This window comes from Agelaius phoeniceus, chromosome 11 (genome assembly GCF_051311805.1).
Source record: "Agelaius phoeniceus isolate bAgePho1 chromosome 11, bAgePho1.hap1, whole genome shotgun sequence".
Classification (NCBI taxonomy): Eukaryota; Metazoa; Chordata; class Aves; order Passeriformes; family Icteridae; genus Agelaius; species Agelaius phoeniceus.
The window spans coordinates 8066850-8088466 of record NC_135275.1 but is presented as its reverse complement, the minus strand read 5'-3'; the positions used below and the strand labels follow the sequence as shown (position 1 = coordinate 8088466).

At 41.4% G+C, this 21617-nt stretch overlaps 1 protein-coding gene across 1 annotated transcript; it reads right to left on the bottom strand.

Annotated features, from left to right (window-relative positions):
* Positions 1-3498: 3498 nt before the first annotated feature.
* LOC129124738 (inter-alpha-trypsin inhibitor heavy chain H4) lies at positions 3499-18932 on the bottom strand. Its single transcript, XM_077184785.1, has 23 exons — positions 18855-18932; positions 18489-18649; positions 17983-18087; positions 16875-17037; positions 16662-16772; positions 16449-16577; positions 15461-15577; positions 14711-14879; positions 13617-13733; positions 11958-12139; positions 11368-11550; positions 10654-10793; positions 9816-10038; positions 9767-9785; positions 9585-9668; positions 9171-9218; positions 8900-8932; positions 8078-8116; positions 7496-7609; positions 6684-6858; positions 5157-5311; positions 4319-4421; positions 3499-3831 (listed from the first exon to the last, which is right to left on the bottom strand). Exons 1-23 carry the CDS (start codon positions 18930-18932, stop codon positions 3756-3758), a joined length of 2724 nt encoding a protein of 907 aa, XP_077040900.1. The 3' UTR covers positions 3499-3755.
* Positions 18933-21617: the final 2685 nt, after the last annotated feature.

The window sequence follows — 21617 nt, the reverse complement described above, 5'->3', positions numbered from 1 at the left end:
CAAGGACAAGGTATGATGGATTCTCATTGAGAGTTTTACTGTGTATTTGATCCAATCTGAAGTGCAAGATCCCTCATCCTCTGAAGTGACCTTCTTGTTAGGTTTAAAATTCTGACTTAAACTGTTACTTTGTTACATAACAGAAACCCTCTACTCAATTTTTAATCAATAATTGAGTGACAGGAGTGATTAAATAAAAGTATCAGTACTCAGTGCCTGGTTCTGTTATTCTGACAGCTCAATATTTTCATGCCAGTTTCACAAAGCCCAGGGTGCCAGTTGCATTTTGAAATTGAGCACAAGAGGACATCTGACAGCCCAGCCCAGATTTTGGGATAATCCCGTGGTATTTGGAACCACCTGAGCTCTTGACTCTGCACAGCTGCTGCCAGCACAGGAGGTGATTGTTGGTATCCAGGAATTCTGTATTTTAGCATTTTAATTTGAACCTCTCTTTTGAGTGTCTGAATCTTTATCAATTAATGAAACACCAAGGTTGTAAGCAGCACTCACATTTGAGTAATGGTAGTTCTTTTGGACTGTATCTTTCTTGAGGAAGACCCTTCCTTCTGTTCCCATAAAAGAATTTATGGACACATTCAGGGCAAGTGCCCCATTTATTTATATATGCATTCTTTACTGCAAGAAATTGCAAGCTCTTACTTCTAAAGCAAAAAACCCACCCAACCAAAAACATGTTCTCTCCCTCCCATATTTCTTATTTACTTCAAGATTCATTTTAATCAAATCAGCCACAAAAAGGCAGTTGTGGTCTCATATGGCAAAGCAGAAAATTTCCCAACAGTAGTAGGACAAAAAAAGTCATTGTGTGGAAAACTAGAATGTGGAACACAGAGAAAAGAGGAGTGGGAAAAATGAGTGATAGAAGATATGATAGGTCAAATTGAAAGAACAAGGGTAGAGGTGAACAAAAATACAGCAGAAAAATCAAAGAGGAAAAAAATGGAGGAAAGATACACTTACTGCTAAATTTATGGGATATACAGGCCATTTGAGGAGCATAATCCTTTACTGAAAGCAGCAGTTGTGTAGGAGAAAATAAATAGGAGAGGGTAGAGGGTGTCACAGTGGCTGCAGATCTTTGCTAGCTAAATCCAGACAGAAATGGTGAAAGAAAGCAGGTAATTCCTACAGAAGGTAGTAAGTGACTGGAAAACAAGGAAGGCAGGGAGAACAAAAGGAAGGAGTGAGAGAACATTGAAACTAGTAAGTTTAAGTTTACATGGTTCTAAATTTTTATTGTAAGAGAATTAATTAGATGGAATAGAATGAAATAAAGAAATGATCCGTTTTGGATCCTGAGACAGGAGCTGTGGCACTGTCCATGGGGCTGGTCCTGTGCTCCCTTGCTCCATTAACACCACAAAGCAGAGCTGTGGACAGCAGACCTTGACCTCCCTGGCTGGCAGAGTTTGGGCACAAGGCAATCCTGGCCAGCTGGAACTTTCCTGTTTGATTTATGGGGATGAGGCAAATCTCTGGAGCTGGCAGGAGTCCTGTCTGTGACTGATTTGGGAGTCACGAGCTGCTCTCAGGTCTGCTTTTGTGTGGCTCCTGTTCAATAAGCACTCAGAGATTCCTGTAAGGCAGGAGGTAACAGCAAATGTAGCTAAAGGTAACAGAGGGCAGAGAGAAGCAGCCAACAGATGCTCACAGTTAGATAAAATATTTACTCCTCCTGCTGATGGCTACAGTGTTGGTTAAAAAGAGAAGTGTGGGGCCATATCCTGTGAGATATGCATAGATCTGTTACATATCCACTAACACTATTTTGTATTGGAATTAGGAATTATAAAATGCCAAATATTCATTACTGCATCTGCCTCCAGTTCTGAGCAAGGGAAGGGAACATAGGAAATCAGAAACCCACCAGAACTCACTTCAGGGCTTGGAAATCACAGGAGGAAAGTGCCTAAATAACAAATGAAGACAAAATTCAAGTGAAGAGTGGAATGGCACCTACTTACAGAATGGAAAGCACAGTGCAGAGGGGAGCAGCACTACATGGATTGGGGAGCTGCAGCAGCCAGGCACACCTGCAACTTCGGGCTGCTGCAGAAAGCACAGAAACCTCTGTCAGCACAACTTGTCTATTCAAAGTCAGATAAAATCTTTGAACAATATGAAGAGTTTGTATTGTACCTTAATAAATTCCCTGGCCCAGTGTTTCTTTGCAGCAAGGGAGAACTGCATTAGCAGGGCAGCAGCTGCCTGGGAAAGCTCAGGCACTGCACTGTGAGTACAGCTCTCAAGCATGGCCTGTGCCAGATTGAGCCTCACTTAAAGCACAGGGTCCCAGGGGAAAGCTGCCCCTGCCATGAGCCACTGCTCCCTGCTCAGTGCTCTTTGTATCCCTGCTGCTGGCAGGAGGTGGCACACAGACACCCCACAACTGAAAGCAGGGAATATTTAATTTACAGCAACTCTGCTGATATAACCCTGGATCAACAGCTTGTGATTCAAATCCCAATTTCATCTATAATGGAATCAGATTGGGAAGCCTGTTTTTGATGCAGTGAAGTGAGCAATCTGGTACTTCCAGTCTCCAAATTCCACAGTTTGTCATGTAGTTTGTGCAGCAAAATCAGCACCTTGAAAGTACAAGCAATTCACACAAACATATCTTGGCATTGTGTCTGCACAGTTCTTTCAAAAAGCAGGCTTCTAATTACACAGTTTGTTTTAGCTTATTGACTTTGGCAAGAAATTGTTTCTCTTTTAGTACATTGCTTTAAAATAAAAAAAGGTTTTTCCAGTTATTTATTATTGGCATGATAGAAAGAAACTTCTGTTAAACTGCCTATAATGCTGGCATATTTATGGGTTCAAAGATACAAAGGAACTGAAATTCTAAACCAAATAATTTTGGAATTAAAACTTACAAAAAGCAGAAGACTGAAACTACAGCTTGGCTTTCATGGGCAGGGGCTTCTGTGTGTGTGTTTACTCTGCAGCGTTACCTCCGTGCACAGCAGGTTGGGCTTGAGATGTTCATTATTTGTAAAACATCTTCCAATGTTTGCAAAATGTATGAAATGGAGCCAAAAAAAGCTGCTAACTTTTGGGGTTGAAATGCAATGTTTTGCAACCAGAAGTTTTGCAATCAGCCAATGGCTGCTCTGCAGATGTTTCCAAAAGGGAGCCTCAGAGACTTTTGCAACAATGAACCAGAGCACAGCTGGTGTGGGTTTGCATCGCCCCCTCTCTGCTGATTTAATGAGCTTTGAATGGCCTCACAGAACAACCCCTGAGAGAGCTCTGATACAGCAATAAAATAGAAAATGAGAGACATGGTAAACAAATACTGCCTCAAACTTCATGGTGTTTTCACAAAATGCATGGTTCAAGAACACCACCATCTATAACTGGATAAATCTTAGAGATCTCTTATTGTTTGCATGACACATTTCTTGGCTTGGATGATGCCACTACTGATTTCTCTTTGGAAACATAAGTCCATGTGTCCATATCAAACTGTGAACTGATAATGTCAATTTTATTTAGTTCATTCACATAAATCTTCAACAACAAAACCACATGGCAGATTAGAAACCATTTTCAAATAGCAAACAAGCAAGGACCCTTATATCTTAAAAGTATAATTATTTCAAGATAAAATATCTGTGACACATATATAGAGCAACAGTAAGGCTTTAACTGTGGTTTTCTTGATGAAAGTACCAAAAATACTTGGAAGAGCTTCATTTCCATAATTTCCTTCAAAGATTTTTTTCCTAGGGAGTTAGCTCTATTGACCAGCAGGAAACAGGTTCACTGGCTGACTCAAGCCTGTAATCTTTCTTGTACAACCTGAAATGAAATCAAAACAAGAGAAGATGTGATAACACAATCAAGGGGCAGGGTCAGAATTGCCCTGATGTGCAGATGGTACCAGGAGTCGGAGGTCTGGGTGGGCACAGTTGCACCTCAGCACTCCCAGGACCTGCACACTCACAATGATTTTTCCCCATCACAGATGTGCGCTAAAAGCAGTTGAATTATAGAAAATTTTCCTCCTGGTAAATCCAGTTGAGGGAACACCCTCCCTTTCCAGGCTAACAATGCAAGCTGTACCCCCAGGGTGTAATTATTTCCCCCAATGAAATAGGAGCCTGGAGCCCTGTAGCATCACTTAAACAAATGCAAGCTTTTAGGAAAAAATTAAAATGCAAGTTATTTACATTAAAGAGGTGTGTTCTTACAAACACTCCCTCAGTTTCATTTCTTTAGATCTCTGGTATTTGCTGATAAAATACATCTCAAAGCACACCCCCTCCCCTCCCTCCATATCTGGTACCTGGAAACTTTGTGCTCAGATCCAGACACTCTCAGGAGTCTTTCCACAGCTCTCTGATCATTGTTGGAGTTACTCCTAAATTGCGCTTTTGAATAAAATTGACCTAAGCAACAGACACAGAAATTATTAAAAATTACAAACCAGCTGAGTGTTGCTGTTTGTTTAAGCCAAATGGCAGTTCTAACACCAGGAGAGCAGCTCTTCATCTCAGAAAACAAATCAAAGATCCAGTTTGGATACTCCATTAGTAAGATTAGAAAATTCCTCTGTTTCATCTGTGATCTCTTGTTATCCCTAACGCTCTCCATGGGAAGGTTCAGCCTTTCTCTGATGATTTTTCACAATTATTTCTTCCTTGTGGTTTTTGGAATACGGAACCTCTTTTTGCAAAGTTTCCAAAACAACTTCAACTTAGGTCCCACCAGGATTTTTGGAGCCAAGATGTTCAGGAGCAGCTGGCTTTCATTTCCTAACTGTGATTGTTTACAATTTTATGTCCATTATTTATAGTCTGTTATTTGACATCAAATGGATTTTCTGCATCAGTCATGTCATTCCACAGCACTGTTGAGGTTAAGCCCAACTATTATTTCTGTCTTATTTTAACATCTTCTAAACCCATAATGGGCTACTTAGGGGGAGTGGAAAAGCATTATGTTATGCATTATGTTTCTAGGGTGAGGCCTCCCCTTTTTGGGATTGCTGGGCAGTAAAAGTTAAATGTCCAAAAGGAATAAATTAAATGCAAAGTTTCTCAAGAACTCCCTGACTACAGTCTCATTTCAGGAGCTGAGTTACAAGAGCATTCTTTGCTGCACACATCCATGCTGATACACACCCAGAACTCCAGTGACTTTGTCCGAAAAACGGTCGGTGTTCAAGAAATAGAGCCCAAGGAAATCTTCTGGAAACCTGACCAAGGAAATTTTTACTGTGACCGTATCAGGCAGTGATGCTGTAACACTCTTTTCCTTTTCAACTGACACTGTCAGCCTAGGAAGTAAATTAGGAAATTATTTCCAAGAAGAATGTGAAGAAAGAATATATATTTAAGTAACAGACATTAATTAATCAAAATAATTTAATTTTTTGCCTTTTGTCTCTTTGCAATTGCATTTTTCCTGATCTGTTTGTAGTTATCTTTAAGCTGGAAAATATTGAGTAGAATATCTTTTCTCTCCATACTTCACAACAGGTCTTGCAAATATACCAGGGGCAATTTTTTGCTGATGAATACACCTTATTATCCACAATGACAAGAAATGCTTGGATGGGAAAAAAAAAATTCTCACCATTTTAATGAGAAAAAAGGTAGACTAATAACATAATTCAATTTTTTTTTTTTTTTTATGAACAAGTCAAATTTCTTTTTCTCGGATATTTCACAAGTTTTTCAGATCTTGCCTTTCTTCTGACCCATTCATATTATTGTGATCGCAGGTGGTCTTGGAGAACACAAATGTCACTGTCATTTTGCTCCCTGCAGACAGGATTAACAAAGCCACCCCCAAAGTGCTGATGCAAAGGCTCGGGTGCTGGGTTGAAGCAGAAGGATCATTCTGCTTGGCAAATTATACTGGGACATAAATCCAGCCAGCTCTTGGCTCTGCTGGACTGCAAGAATAATTGAAAGCAGTTGTTGTAGGAGTTGTTATTGTCTAGAACTGTGTGTGTGGGAGCAGCAATGTGTGTCCTGTCTGCCCCAGGCCAGCAGGGGATCCTTGTGGAGACTTGTTCCAGCAATATGAAAAGGCTGGGGGAACCAGCTCCACTCAGCTCTGGGGGTACTGAAGGGTCCTGCTCTAATTACTCCAACAAATGAAGTCTGCTTTTAAAGTATCCCTTCTCCTACAGTGGACATTTAATACAGACAGCTATTCCAACACTTTATGCCTGCCCATAAAAAAATGTCAGCTTCCCAGATGGGAGTTATTGCTAAAACTGAGGAGAAAGAAAACCCCAGCCTGTGTGGAGCCAAGTGCTATATAAAAGGGACAGTAAATGTCAAAGCCATCACTGGCAGTGCTTGCTCTGCCCTGGAGGAGCACTAAGTGGCTGCTGGTGGCACCAGGCTGCTCTGCATGGCTCCTTTCCATTGGAACATAAATACATGAACAGCAGGCTGATGGTGCAGTTGTTCTGGTTCTCTTTACACAGGCATGGAGAATTAAAATTAAACTTCTTTTCTTCTCCAAATTTGAAATGGGGGATTATGAAGATACCCTGCTGCTACTCACATTGATATACTTGCTGGAGAAGGACATTTGGAAGCACCTACTTCAGGTAAATAGGAAAGTAGAGGCCTGAATGAACAAAGATCTGACACATTTTCAAGTTTAGGAAAAGACAGGGAGATGTTTCTTACCCCTGGATGGTGGAGGAGGTTGACGTTGTCCATGACAGCCAATCGTTCTTGTTATTGTGGCTTACAAGGATTGCATGAGTGTAGACATGGATTTGCACAGGGGGATTCACATAGTTAATATCAAACTGCACAAAGTGATTTTTTCCATCTCCAAGTTTCCCCGTCACAGTGAGTCCTTTAATACAAATTTGTCAGGTGATTCTTCTCTTAAGGTACAAGTGATCTTAATAATCCTGCTCCAGTTTTGTTACTGAAACGACTCCAGGGTCTCAAATCTAGTTTTGTGGGGCACTTCTGGCTTGCAGCTCCACATGGCCCAAGTCTGTGATGGGGTCACTAGAGCTGGTCTAACCCCATGCTTCCACCTCCTGCACACAGGTGTCTCTGTTCCATAATCAGAGCAGGTGCCTGGTGCCTGGGCCATGGCTCCTCAAGGGCAGGACCACAGAAAATCTGCTGTGCATCCAGAGCATGCACCTTTCTGTGGGCACACAGGGACCATAAGGTCTAAGGTCTCTGCATTCTCCAAAGCCCCAAGGGCTGCATAGGAGAACACCCTAAGGACCAAGGAGGATGTGACACCAGGAGGAGAAGGGGATCCTCAGCCAGATCTGTGGGAAGTGCCCCCAGCTGTTGCACCATTAATATTGCCTAACAGAAAGGCAGAATTTACCACAGCCTCTCTGGTCAGTGCAAAGCAGCAAGTGTGAGATGGCTCTTCATGAGAGGGGGTTATTTCCAAAAATACCAACTGCACTCACAGACCCAGTGACTCTCCTTGCCTTGGCATTGGGTTAACATGGCTCACTCACCTTGCTCTGGATCTGACAGAAGGTGGACAGAGGTTTGTGCTCTCTGATCAATATTTAAGCAGATTCTTTCATTTTGTCTGGGTAATTGAAATAGAAGTTCTGCATGTTCATTGGCTGAAAAGAGAGAAGAAAAATATCAGCAACAATAAAAATCTAGCCTCTATGCTGAATAGGTACAGCAGAAATAATTTATAGATTTATGCCTAAAACAGTAGTTATAGCTTTTAAAGGATAGAATGATTAAAAACAAAGTAATATTGCTGAAAAACACAGACACAGCACCTTGATATGAATGAAACTAACAGATTTTAAATATAGAGTTTACTGAGGACGAGGAGCCCTTAAAAATCCTCAGGCAGAAAATTTGTTGTACTGCATTTTTTATGTCCTTGAGCCAGAGAGGTCTTCTCATGGAATACAGGAATACTTTCTACTTAAATGGAAAGAACTAGCCAAGGTTTGCAAGAAGTGGTAAAAGCTTTTCACAGAGTTGATGCAGTAAGAAAAAGCACTGTTGCATGAAGAAGTGTACATTACAGTTACATTAGAAATTGAAATGGGTATAGGATATGTGTCACTTACCAATAGGTTGTGGTCTTTTGGCATCTCTGAACCTGGAAACTGAAACAGTCAAAATTAATAAGAAGAGTTTAATGAAACGTTTTTCTGTAAGTCAGCTGATGAACCAGGACAAATGCTGTACAGAAACCTTTTCACCAGAGCTCTTCACTGACAACTGTGGAGAGCTTTGCCTGAGACGAGTGTCCCAATGGGGGAAAAGAGCACAGGGAGGGGCCTGTGCTCAGCTGGAGCTGTAGGAGGGTTTAGAGCTGTGTTTTCAAGGGTCGCTGGGCTGTGCAGAATGCAGCACACCCAGCCCAGCCCCTCTGACCCCACTGTGAGCAGCTACCTGTTGAAAACATCTTCCTGTTGCTGACAGTTTGGAGCTCAGAGCGCCGTCTATCTGAAAGAAAAGGGTTTTCCCAATGTTTTGTTGCTTTGGGTTTATGCCTTGCACCTTCCTCCCAACACTTTGAAAGAGGGAATCTGTCCTGCTTGCTGTCCACTGACTTTTCTGGATACCTTAGGACTGGTGAATTATTTTGTTCTTAGATCCATTTCTTTCAGCTTACTAATACATGCTTTTCCATATCTTTCACATTTATTTTCAGGAGGTACTTTTTTTTTTTATATTCCTGAAAAGGGACCAAGATTGTTTTCAAAAGTTTATAGTTCGTTATAAAATATCTGTGGACTGAAACACATATAATAAAAACTAAATTGTACATCAAAGTGGGCATCTCCAATCCAAATGCATTTATATAAAATAAGGTTGATATGACCCTGCATATGAAATGAACTTTATAGAATTATTCTGAGGAGAAACAGAGGAGAAGTACTTACCAGCAGGTCGCCCACCCCTCAGTCCAATAGCAACTGGAGAGAAAAAAAAAAAGAGTATCTGTGTTTTATTCATGACTGCATTACATCCCTTAGAGGAGTGGTTCTGCTACTGAACTCTCCAGCAGCACTTTGAAAGAGGCAACTTCTAGAAACAGGGCAGCATTGTGATTCTCTTGATACATTTCTGTGAAAGAACTAGAGCCAAACCAAGGTTCTCCACCTATAAAATTATTATTCAAATAAATGCAGTTTCCAGAGAGGAAAAACATACCTGAATCATCCTCCCAAGGCATTCTTGAGTGGAGTCTTTGGGAAGATGCTTCACACGTGGTAGGAAGAAGCAGAAAGCATCATTAACACTATTGATTTGAAGAACTACTTTCCTCAAGAGCATAGGTAATTTTGACCTTTGAGACTTTCTGAATGGAAGATTTTCTCCCTTTGTCCCTGTTATCCACCTAAAACCTGCACAGACTGTAGCAAGCATTGCTTATAATTTACTTCCCACATTTTTTCAAATCTCAGATACTTCCCTCTACAGAACAACCACCATGAACTCTTTTGTTTGCTCTTGTTATTTTGTTTTTGTTTGTTTGTTTTTGTTTTGGTTTGATTTTTTTTTTGTTTTGTTTTGTTTTGTTAGAGACTGTGAAAATATGCTACTGGAAAAGAAGAAAACATTTACCTCCTGCTGGAATATTGCTGGGCTTCTCATTGTCTGTGAAGTGAAAGAGGGACAGATGAGTGTCATACAGTAAACACTGAATTACTTTACCCATGTGAACCAACAAACTGGGGCAAGGGCTTCAGCTGATGATGTTTTTAGGGCTAAAGGATGAGTATATAAAGCACTTGCAAAACTCTGACTGAGGCCATTCTTTCCCCCCTGCATTCATAGTAACAGCTATTAGACTACCTTTAGTGAATATTTAAACAAACTGTTTTCCATTTCAACTGTAGTGACTGTCATTTCAGGGGGGCTGTTTTTACCAGCCTCGGTGGGTTTGTTTGCCAGCTCCTCCTGCTGCTGGGGTTTGGTGACCACCATGGAAGTGAGCGGTGTGACAAAGCTGTACCGCAGGGACAGATCCAAGGCTTGGGCCTCCAGGGCCTTCTGGTCGTCTTCTTGAGCTGAAATACTAAAGTCTGTGTTAATGATGTAGCAGAAATGTGTAGAGACTATGAACAAATTGTCTTCAGATTCCTTTATGTATTAGCTATGTCTCCATAGATATTTATTACTGTAGGGTCAGTAGTCTTATGGGGATAACTGAGCTCTTCATGCGCCTGAAATGATGGAAATGCTTCATTCTTTGCAACACTGGAGCCTATGTATGGTTTAAATACATGGAAGTAATAGATACATGGTCTATGAAGTATCTTATGGACATCCATATTGTTCTATTCCCTAACTATTACCATTTCTTTATCTGCAGACAATATTTCAGGGTATGCAAGAACAGCTCAACACAGCCCATACAATTGAAATATATTTCATAGTAATTTCATGTAGAATGTGTTACATTATGTGTTCATATATACATGAAATTGAATGTTGTAGTGCTACCATAAACTGAAAGGCACTTCATGTTCATCATACAGTAATGTAGTATTCTCCCAGTATCTTATGTTTATGGTACCATCTGGAAAAATATTTCTGTTTCTTTGTATTTTCTGATCATATAATTTGTGAATAAGGAATTTGTGTTTTGAGAAGTTAGAAGTTTGTTATGTGAGGCATTAAAATCTCTTACGCTTTTTCCAGAAGCTGCTGAATGGTCAAGTAAGCCCACAGTCTCTCTATGAAATTCCCAAAGATGTATCTTTGATTTTGGAATACTTGCTCCTTCTCTTTGACATTTGCTTCTTCCTTGAGAGTCAAGTTACTTGTGTGCTGAAGTGGGAGAAAACTGACCATCAAAAGAACAGCTCCATAAACTTCAGCTCTATAAACTTCATTTATAGTCATTTTGATTAATATCTTTCAGTACCAGCTGTCCTTCAATTTTGTTCTTTCCCATTGGAAAATGCATCCCCAAAGTATCTAAAAAGCATGTATTTTAGATCTGTATTTCTGCACTTGAAACAATGATGAAAAAAGGAGTTAATTAAATTCTGTTTCAGCATTTTTGAGATGAATAATTGAGATTTTCTACTTCATTGTAACAATAGAAACCTAAAAGTGCTTAAAAGGCTAAAATACTTGAATTTTGTTAAATAATTAGCAAAACTGAATTAAAATTTCTGTTTACTTATTTGTGGATATTCTTCAAGGTTTTTCTTTTGTAGCAAATTCAAGAGAGAGTAATTTTAACAAATTATCTGAGAGATCAAACAATGAGAAAACAGCTGAGAGCCCAAATGTAATAAACATATACTGAACACAAAACACTTCTTGAAGCCTCCTATTGTGCCACAAAAGACAGAAGGGAGAGATGTGTTTCACAATTAATAAACTAAACACTTACTGACTGAGCTTTAATTTCCACTGGCAAAAGATCCAGCTCATTGCTAATTTTTCCAGACACTATAATTTCAGATCCTTCAAAAAACAGCTTGAAATTGTTCTTGGTTAATCCTTCAATGGAATTTTCTGGATACTGCATTTCAATTTGCATTAATATTGGGGTAGCCACTTCTTGATAAAAGCCCTAAAGAAGAGTAGTAAGACAGAGAACACACACAAATGACAGCAAAATTGTGCAAAGCAATATGTTGAATGTCTAAAGCCCCCTTAAAAAGCTTTTTCTTTAGCAGTGCAAGACTACTGCAAATTCAGAAATTGTCCGCTTCCCCTGGACAATTTCTCTTTTTACAGTAGAGAAATGTGTGAGTTTTCCAATTTGTCTTAATGTGGCTGATTTGAAAACTTTGAGTCATGGATAACATGGAGGGTACAAACCCTCAGATACCCCAAAATTGCCTTTCTCCCTCGGCTAAAGTAACAGGTAAAATCAACCCCAACATTTCATCTCAGAAAATCTGTGATTTTGCTGCTAGAACTGGATATAAGCTGAGGCTGATGCATGGCTTTCCTGGCACATTCCTTACTCCTGACCTGGAGCTGCAGGGCTGCATCAGCATTTTCATAGATACGCCGTGCTATTCCCCCATTGCTCAGGGCCATTTTCTCCAGGAATTTATAACTGACATCAAACCCAAAGCCAAGGCAGAAAAGAGCATATTTCCCATTGATTGCTTTCTGAACGTTTTCTTGAATTACTTCCACATTTCTCTCACCTGTAAATGAAACAAAAACACCATTGTGGGTTTGGGTCTTTTGAAGTGCAAAAAGACTGCAGCAGGTTAATGGAAAATACTGTCTGAAGTTTTTTAAAATAATTCATAATAGAATACTAAAAAAATAGGGGATAGAATGCTAGTAATCAAATTGGAAATGAAAGCACAACTCTGTATGTGGAATGCCAGAACATGATTCTCCCCCCTTAATGACTTTTATTAGGTTCTTCTGATGTTGTCATGGCCAAGTGCAAAATATTTTATAGGATTACAGGGCCAGAGGACAATTTTAGTACAGAAGGGACACACACTACAAGTTAACAACATGAGGGATGGATACACTTCATCAAGCATTCAAAAGACAGGTAGTATCCATAAAAATTATGTGTGTCAATTGAGAGAAGAATGGATTGGTTAATGGAGCAATTCCAACAAACTGCCAATGAACTCGGCCATGCTTCTCTCCCAGCCCCTTTGTGTGACAGAGGAAAAGATTTTCACACCATCACCTTACTCCATTTGAAGAGCTGCTGATGGCCATGTACTGAGAGCTTTTCCATCAGCATTTCCAGGCAGAAGCTGTCACTGCCTGTAGCAATACCATGGGAGCAGCTCAGATTTTTCCTTTTTAGCTGCTTTGCTAAGGAAGGCAGTGTAGGCAATAATGCCTGACACTCCACCCTGGACTCATTTCTAACTGCTGGATGTGGGGAGCACTGGAGACTCACTGTGGCTATGCTGGGGAGGCAGCACTGTGAGCTGAATTTTACTAAAAAACCCAAACAAAATCAAGAAACCCCAAAGCAGAATGGCTCACACAATCTAAAAGGGAGAATGATCTTATTATAGGCTTACAGATGAAGCACTGTTGCTGATCTTGGGGTGATGCTGGTGCCACACAAAGCTAAGACAAACCCCCATTCAAGACAAGGGAGTTTGTGCCATTGCTCTGAGAGTTGCTTATTTCACCTGATATTTCAATCTCAATCCTTTGGTTTGTGCTGTCACAGCTGATCACTAATTAAGACATAGCAAAGAATGCAGAATAAAAAGCATCTTGAAAATATCTTAAGTTTGGGGCACAGAGGGTGAAGAAGCACAAGCAATATCTCTCAAATAGGACTGTACACAGTATCTGCAAAATGTCTGTATTTTGTCACTAGGTATTTTACTTTTCTGTTTCAGCTGTGCCTGGAGTATCTCCAATTCCCTTGAGTTTATAAACTGGGAAGCCAATGGTATGAGCAAAACAATTCCCAGCTAAAGGATGTGCAATCACAGGCAGGCAGGCTGTGCCATCACTCCCTACAGCCCTCAGCAGAACCCTCTCATAATCCCCCTCTCCAGATCCAGCAGTAGCTCGGCCTGTGTATTCCAAAGCTCTTCTAAAACACAGGCTAGGTCTGTCAATATTGGGATGCAAATGTACCAGATAAAAACCCCAGAGGAGGGAGGATCAGGCGTGGCATTCACTCACCAGAAGTGGGCTGGCCATCTGTCAGCAAAATAATCATGGAGACGCTGCTCTCTGGCAGCCCCTCGTGTTTGTCCAGCATGCCCACGGCAGCCAGCAGGGCACCACTGATGTCTGTGCCTGCAAAGAGAGAGCAGGCATTGCTCACCTCAACAGCACAATCACCTCCAGGGATTGCTGCCCTTCATCCGCCCAGGCCCAGCAGACTTTTCTGCAGGAACTAATCCTTCCGAGAGAGGAGGATTTAGGGACTTAGCCTACTGGACTTAATTACTGGGTGTTATATTGTTACAGCAGTGCTGGAGTATTCTCTTGGGAGGATTTTCCACACATATGTCATGGGAAATACAAACATGTCTAGAGCCATTAAAAAATGCTTAAGTAAACATACTGTCATCTGTTAACCTATATAAAAGTTTCCCTGCCTTCTATAAGAAATCAGAGAAAAGAGCTGAGCATGGGTGGATTTATTGGTGTTAGCGCCTAGAGTAAGGAAACTTCTGCTCATACTGACAGTGTAACATTAAAGGGAGATAGAGCCCTTGAGCTGTGCTTAAAACTAAATAATAACACCAAGCACACTGACTGCTGCAGCAACTGAAATGCCATGTCTGTTTGGCCTATTTTATTTATGTGGCATGGCTTACAAGGGAATATGACTTTGGATGTGTTTCTTTTTTTTCTTTTTTTTTTTTTTTTTTTTACAAGGGGACACTTGATATAAATAGGAAAAAAAGGTCAGCAAATTGCTATCAAATGTTGAGTAAGTTGCCATTTTTCTGTAGAAAAAGTGTGCTACCAAGGAATCTTCTAATTGTCTCTGTGATAAAAACTGGAAACAAAACTTTGTGGCTTTGGTTCATAGATGTGCTGTAAGCATCTCTCATGTACTATATAACTATATCTATCTCATAATGTAGTCACCAGTCTGACCACGCACAGGCTTGCTTTCCCACTCATCACTTATAAGTCTCAAAAACTGACCTGCTTTGTAAGCACTGATGGTAGCTCTGGGGCACTATGTAACTAATAAAAATAATTCTTTTCTAAGCACTTCATTCCACTGGGTTCATATTTGTGGCTACGAGCACGTGTACCTCCCCTGGCAGCGAGAGTCTGCACCAGGGCTGCAGCACTGGCCACGTTCTCCTCAGTGGCTGGCAGCAAAGAGCTCTTCCACTCCACCACTTTGTGGTTGAAGGTGATAAAGCTGAAATGATCTTCTTGGCGGAGGTCCTGCAAAATCTTCAACAGGGCATCCCTTGTCTGTTCCAAGGAGAAAACAATGATTTTGATTATTTCCACTTTGTTGCCAGAACTGGGATTGAAATTACAGTGTAATAAGGGAGTTCTCTACAGCTCTGTTCCAGATGCAGCCCTATGCCTTCATTAAGCCCGAATGGAATGTTTTAGGTTGAGACCACCAGAAATAGACAATTCACTTAACCTACAGACACAAAATCCAACCTGTGAGGGCTGTAGGAGGCTTGTCTGCTCTCAAACAGAGCTACATACACAGTCATCAATAAACATAAAACAGACAACAGATAAATTAACTCTCTAATCTTCATTAAAGAAAAATACAAACACAAGAAGTTCTGCAAAAAAGCAGTAAGTTCTCTCTGCCTCAATGTTTAATATCCATGAAAATAGTTGTGTCCGACAAGAGTTACTCCTTAATAACTTCAATCTATGCATATGTATTTTCAAGCACTTCTATGAGTCTGAACCTTTTGCTGTGTACAAATCCAGTGTGTGCTTCCAATGAAAAATTCCCAGCTGCTTCCTCAGAAGGCTGGGGGGTGTGTGCCTGCTGCTAACAGAGGTCATGCTTTGAGGGAAGTTACCTGTTCAATTTTTCTGCCTGTCATGGAGCCACTTCGGTCTATAACAAAGATGACATTTTTGGGAAACACCGGCATTTCTTGGGGTGCAAAGTAATGGACAAAATACCCATTGACAATCTGAAATACAGAATGTGAAATCACCCATAAAAGTACATCTGAAGAAAGAAAGAATAAATCTTAACATTCTGGCACAGCAAGAAGTGGGAAGCATGCTCAGCATTCTGCTCTCTCGATAAGCCCAAATAAAAGAATTTAAATTTAAAAAGTAAAATGTATTTCCTAGCTGGAAGCAAGATTGTCTGTAGAGAGAAAATTACCAGAGAGCAGCATGCATGCATACATATACATTAGACATCTCAGTGCCATAAGTATGATATATGCATATTATCACTGTGTATCACATTACCTCTTTATCATTACCTGTGAATACATCTCTGCTGAATGACTGTGGCTGCCACCTTTTAGCACACCCATGTATACTTCATTAGTGAAATGATATGGAAAATACTCTATTTTATTCCCTAGAATAGGCATCGGTTCATAAATATTTGTTAAGTTCCTGCTGTATTTAGTTATTACCTCAGTTATTACAAAAACCACAGAGACCAAGCATCATTTGAAGTTATATAAATCACATTACTCTAAACTTCATTTACAGGAAGCCACAAATACACTTTTAGAGGTGACAAAATAATAATTAAAAAAGACCGTAAAAAAAAAATCTATGAAATACCAATACAGATTGGGAATTTGAATAAAATTTGAAAGACTGATTTTTTTTTTTTCCATAGTGATCTTTTTTCAATATACCTGGATGTCTCTGGGGATTACCAAGCATCACCCTCAGTTCTTGCTGACCCTGGATTAATGGGAAGAGCCTTTTCTGTCATTCTTGGTGTTTCAAAGCAAATGTTGCTGCTTTGCTGATTGCACTTCACATTCATACTTATCTGTGATCTAAAAGCATTTTCATTTATATGTTTTTTACCTGTATATCACCTGCAGTGGCTTCTCGCTTAACATCATAACGCACAACAAAATCACCATTGAGAAGAGTTTCATCAAGTTCAGAATTTTTCTTCTGTTGGTCTAGAGTTGGCTTAAATAAAATATGAGCCTGCAAAGCAATCAGAAGGAAATATCTAAAGCAATATAACTTAGAGCTGCCACTGGCAGTAACCTCTATCAGCTGCTGCTTTACCTTGGTTTCATTCTGCTCTTTGGTGAGTGCCTCAGATAACTCGTTTGTCATGAATGTGCTGTCTGTCTCCAAGAAGTGAATGCCCTGGGGCTCGAAGATGTGCACATCGATCTGGCAGCAAAGAAGAAGTGAACATCAGCGTCTCAGAGGGAACATGGCTGTGCTAAAACCCACAGCACTGCTCCCTGCCCAGCCCTCCCCAGGACAGCTCACCTGGAAGTGCTTAACGAGCTGCTTGGGCCGGACCTTGATGAGCAGCTCATACTTCCCCAGCTGCCGCTTCAGCAGCTCCTCGTAGGTCAGCTCAAAAGTGACTTTGCTGGCAGCCGCGATGCTGACGGACACGTGGAACTGCTCCAGCTTTCTGTCTGTAATTCTGGGGGAAAAGAGCAGTGATTTACCTCCTTGTGGTGGCTGGAGTTTGTGAAGTGTGCAAAATAATTTGCACACTTTTATTGTGACCCCTCCAAGGGGCCACGTGGGATAAATAAAAAAAAAAAAAGAGTAGCAGTAAATATTTTTCATCATAGAGAGGATTTTTTACATTGCAGGTGCTATTATGCACATCACATATTGTACATTACATTAATGTGTCATGGGTGCAAGATGAGAAATGGAGCAGAAACCCTTGGATGCCTCAGAGTGAATACCTGTGAAGCACAGATTAAATATACCCTGAAACTGTGATATCTGTTCAAATGCCAGGGTCCTCTGTGCTTGCAAGGAGGCAGACTCAGCACTGAGCATCATCCCAGTGTGTCAAGGTGCTCTTGAATGACAGCGACCAAGGCTGGATGGAACTCTGAGCAACCTGAAAGGTGTCCTTGCCCATGGCAGGGGGCTTGGAACTAGATGATCTTTAAGGACCTTTGACCCTGAGATTAGCTCAATTGGTCAGAACATGGTGCTAGCAACACCGTGGCTGTCGGTTCAATCCCTCTGTGGACCATTCACTTAAGAATTGGACTTTGTGACCCTTGTAGATCCCTTTCAAGAACATTCCATGATCTGTGATTCAGTGATTCTATGACAGCAAGTCCTAAGGCACCATTAAACAGGGATGGGTATGCTTCCTACTGGAGCCCATTGCAGGCCCACCTATACATCACACATATGTGAATTTATATGTTAAATATATATATATATGTATATATATACACACACACAAAGATACACTGTCCCTTCCACCAAGAACCCAAGATTGGTTTTCACTGATTTGACCCCACTGGGATGTGGCTGTCTCCAGGATTTAATCTGCCCCCAGCCAAACAGGAAGCCAAGGAGGGGTGTTGGGGCAGCCTTACTCAGAACAGCAACGTACTTAACGAGGCCAGCGCTCTGTCCTTGTGAGACTGCCGAGTCATACTCGTTTTGAGCAGCAGCTTTCTCCTTTATTATTCCTGGGTATACTTCACCATCGATGGACCTGTTTGGTTTCCATGAAAATTAATTCATATTAGAAGCAATGCACTAGGGAAAGAAACTCAACAGAAGTTTTTTGTGGCTCTCTGGGCATGAGCAAGGGATGCTGGCTCCCAAATCCCTCCCCACCCAGGAGGATGCCAGGAGCCACCACCACAACACAACCCTTGTCCTTGCAGAGTCTTGAGGAGGCTGGAGCAGGAGAAACACCACCACTGAGCACATCTATCACCCCCCTATGCAGCAGGCAGCCTGGCCCTGGGCACCTCTTTTCTATTTGGCTGCTTACTACTTAGCCCCACAGAGTACTTTTGCAGAGGACCCTCTTTGTGCTCCTTCTTTGAGCAGAAAATGAACCCCGCCCAGAGCTGCCTCCTTTACACTGCAGGTGAGGACTGGTCCTACATGGAGAAGTTGGTGATGAAGGCTGTCTTGGGTAACTCCACTTCAAAGGTGGCCTCTCGGGACTCATTGGCTCGGTTGACAATTCTGCTGGTGATGACTGTGTGAGCAAATCGTGATGTGACCTTGCAGTCCACGTGGAGGCTGTATATTTGAACAGCAGGCTGGAAAAAATAAACAGACTGAGACAGAAACATGCAGGTTTTGCTCTCAGGCCATCCTTACCTGGATGATGCTGTTGGAAAAGTCTGATGAAGAAATGAACTGTTAGAAAGCTGGCTGGAACTGGGGAGGGGATTGTCCTGAACCAGTCTGCTTATTCCCTTCTCTGCAGCCACAGCCACTGTCCCATGCAAAACCTGCAGCTACATCTGCATTTTGCTGTTCCACAGAAGCTTCTGTTGAACCTTTTTCTCTCCTTGGGGTACAGTGAAGCTGCTGCTGCATCACCCCAGTGCATTGCCCAAGATTTTCCTCAGGGAGATCAGAAGCCTCTTTAAGCCTGACCCAGGGAAGGTCCCTGTTTTTTGTGCAACTGTTTATTTGCTCTCCCAGCTGTTGACTTTGCTTCCTGTTTTCCTTGGTATCTTGTGTACCACAGGATGTTTAGCAGGCTTGAAACCTCACATGGCCCTCCCAACCCCTCACTGGTTACACAAGCAGAGATCCCCTTTGAGCACTCATGTTTCTCCTGGTCTGGTTCTTCCAGGGCCCCTGATGGTCAAAGGAGGAGGGCACCATTCTAGAGCTGCCTGAAGCACCCCAGAGGGTGGCTGGACTGAGAACTGCCAGGAGCACTTGCCTACATGGACACCTCCTTTTGCACTTGTGATGTTTCTCTATAGGTCCTACCCATGTTCCAGCAGTGGCACTAAGAAAGGCTGATCTGGGCATCACCAGCCTCACAACAGTCCAATAGCTGATTAAAATACAAAACTTCAGCAACAGAGAATATCATTGCACTTCTGTTTTTACTTTTCCAACCTCCAAGTCTTTTGAATGGCTAATTGATCTTTAGCTATTTTAATAATTTATTTCCTGTACTTTTCTTGCCAATTAATAGCATGCAGTGGCTTCTTCTCCATTAGGACACTGGCTGAAATTCAGAACTTGGGTGCCCTGCCATACTCAAACCTGCCCATGGCACATTCAGGGTGAGGTATTCCATAAGGAACACCAAGCCCCAAGCTGTGGTTTGTCCTGTGCAAAATTTACCCAGTGCAGAATCTACTCCACTGCCACATGCCTGAGGGATGCTGCAGGGAGCAGGACCTGCATCTCCTGCACTGGTCCAGCCCCAGCAGCATTTTAGGCTGTGGGCAGCACAAACCAGGGGTCGGCAGGATGCAGCACGGGGAGGAGCTTTGCTGTGCAGAGAGGTAAAAGAAGCAGAGAGGACCAGCCCCAGGCACGTGCCCAGAGGCAGAGGCACTGTGGGCCCATACACCCACAGTGGCCCATACACCCACTCTCCATGGCTCCCTGCAGAGCTCTTGGCTGGTCCTGAAGTGGCCACCAGGCCTGGCTCTGCCCCCAACACCTGCCTGCATTTCAGTTCCACTTCACTCTTTTCTGAATAGGCACAATGGACAGAGAAATCCTCTGACTTAAACCTTCCTCTTCCTCTCTAATACTGATGTTTTTACAATGTCACCACTGTGATGGTACAAAAGAGAGTTTGCTCCTCCAGACGTGCAAATAACTTTCTACTTCCCTCTTTTCCATTCCATATTTATTATTAAACACTTCTCAGAAACCTCCTGGCACTGCATAGTGCTTGTTTGGTCCTGTGTCAAGATCCAAACATCATCCAGTAGCCAAAGCACAGTTACTGATCTCCCAAATTTGATATCTTACATTTCGAAGGAAGAGACTCATCAAACACATCTGCAAGTGCCTCCTGTTACATTTGTACTATAACAGCCCAAACAAACAACCAAAGTTACCTTAAAAGGACCCAAAGCTCTAAAATCTCAACACAATTCACCCAAGTCTCCCTGGGAGGTGGTTACCAGAGGAGTTACCTGCACTACCTGGCCAGTTACCACGATATGACCACATCAGCAAATGAGATATTGATAATAAAAATAGAGAAAATACCTTCTGATCATTAGTTTCTGCTAATACTATGAGTGAGGAAAAGACCATCAATGCAAGCAATGTCCTCTGCTCCATTTTGGAAAAAAACAAAATTTCAAATGAAATCTCTATTTATCTTAATCAGTTAATGAGTAACATGTACTGCGGATATCATGTAGGCTTTGAAGAGACACAGAAATGTAATATTTACCCATTAAACACAGGTAAAACTTGGACTTGGTTAATGCTTATTTTTCCAACAGATCTTTGCTCTTAAACATTAGAATTTTAATGTTTCCTAACACATAAAATTAGGAAATTTCTATACTTTTTTTAAAAATTAGATTTCATTGTGCCACATGAAATCCCTCGGGCAGATGACTTGGTCTCTACCATATTCCACAGTAATAATTTGAAAGGGCACATCCTTTAACATTATCACAAGCACTTCAGAGACTTGGAGATTGCCAGGACAGGCAGCATTCACATGAGATATTGCAGTTAATGGCTTTCTCAACCTTTGTGCCTCCCTGCCCAAGTGGCCATGATCCTTGGTAGGTAATGCCATTTATTGTCATAAATTAACACAAAGATCCTGTGGAAATAAAAGCATCTGTGTTTTCTTCATGCCTGTTTTACAAAGTTTCCATGTGGAGAGCAAGCTTCCAGTGGCCTTGGAGTTGCAAGGAGACACTAAAGCAGAGCTCAATAATTTATTACTTACCAGACATCTACAAGTTCACTACAAAGAATGTGCTAAGCACAGCCTGGTCTTACAAGCCTTGTGCTTTAAGTAACTTTTTAAAAAAATAAACTTTACTCCTCTCAGGCAGACTGTTTATACTACTTGCAAATACCGTATCCTTTATAGCAGGACATGTAAATATATGTATTTTAAAAGACAAAAAATTAAACTGCAATACATTTGATTAACTTGTACAACTCATGTAATGCTTTAATCCCTTAAAATACACAGGATTAGACACTTAGCGGCCTAAGAGCTGCGAGTGCCAAAGCTTTAATTAAGTGGATCTGTCATCAGTTTTCTAATGC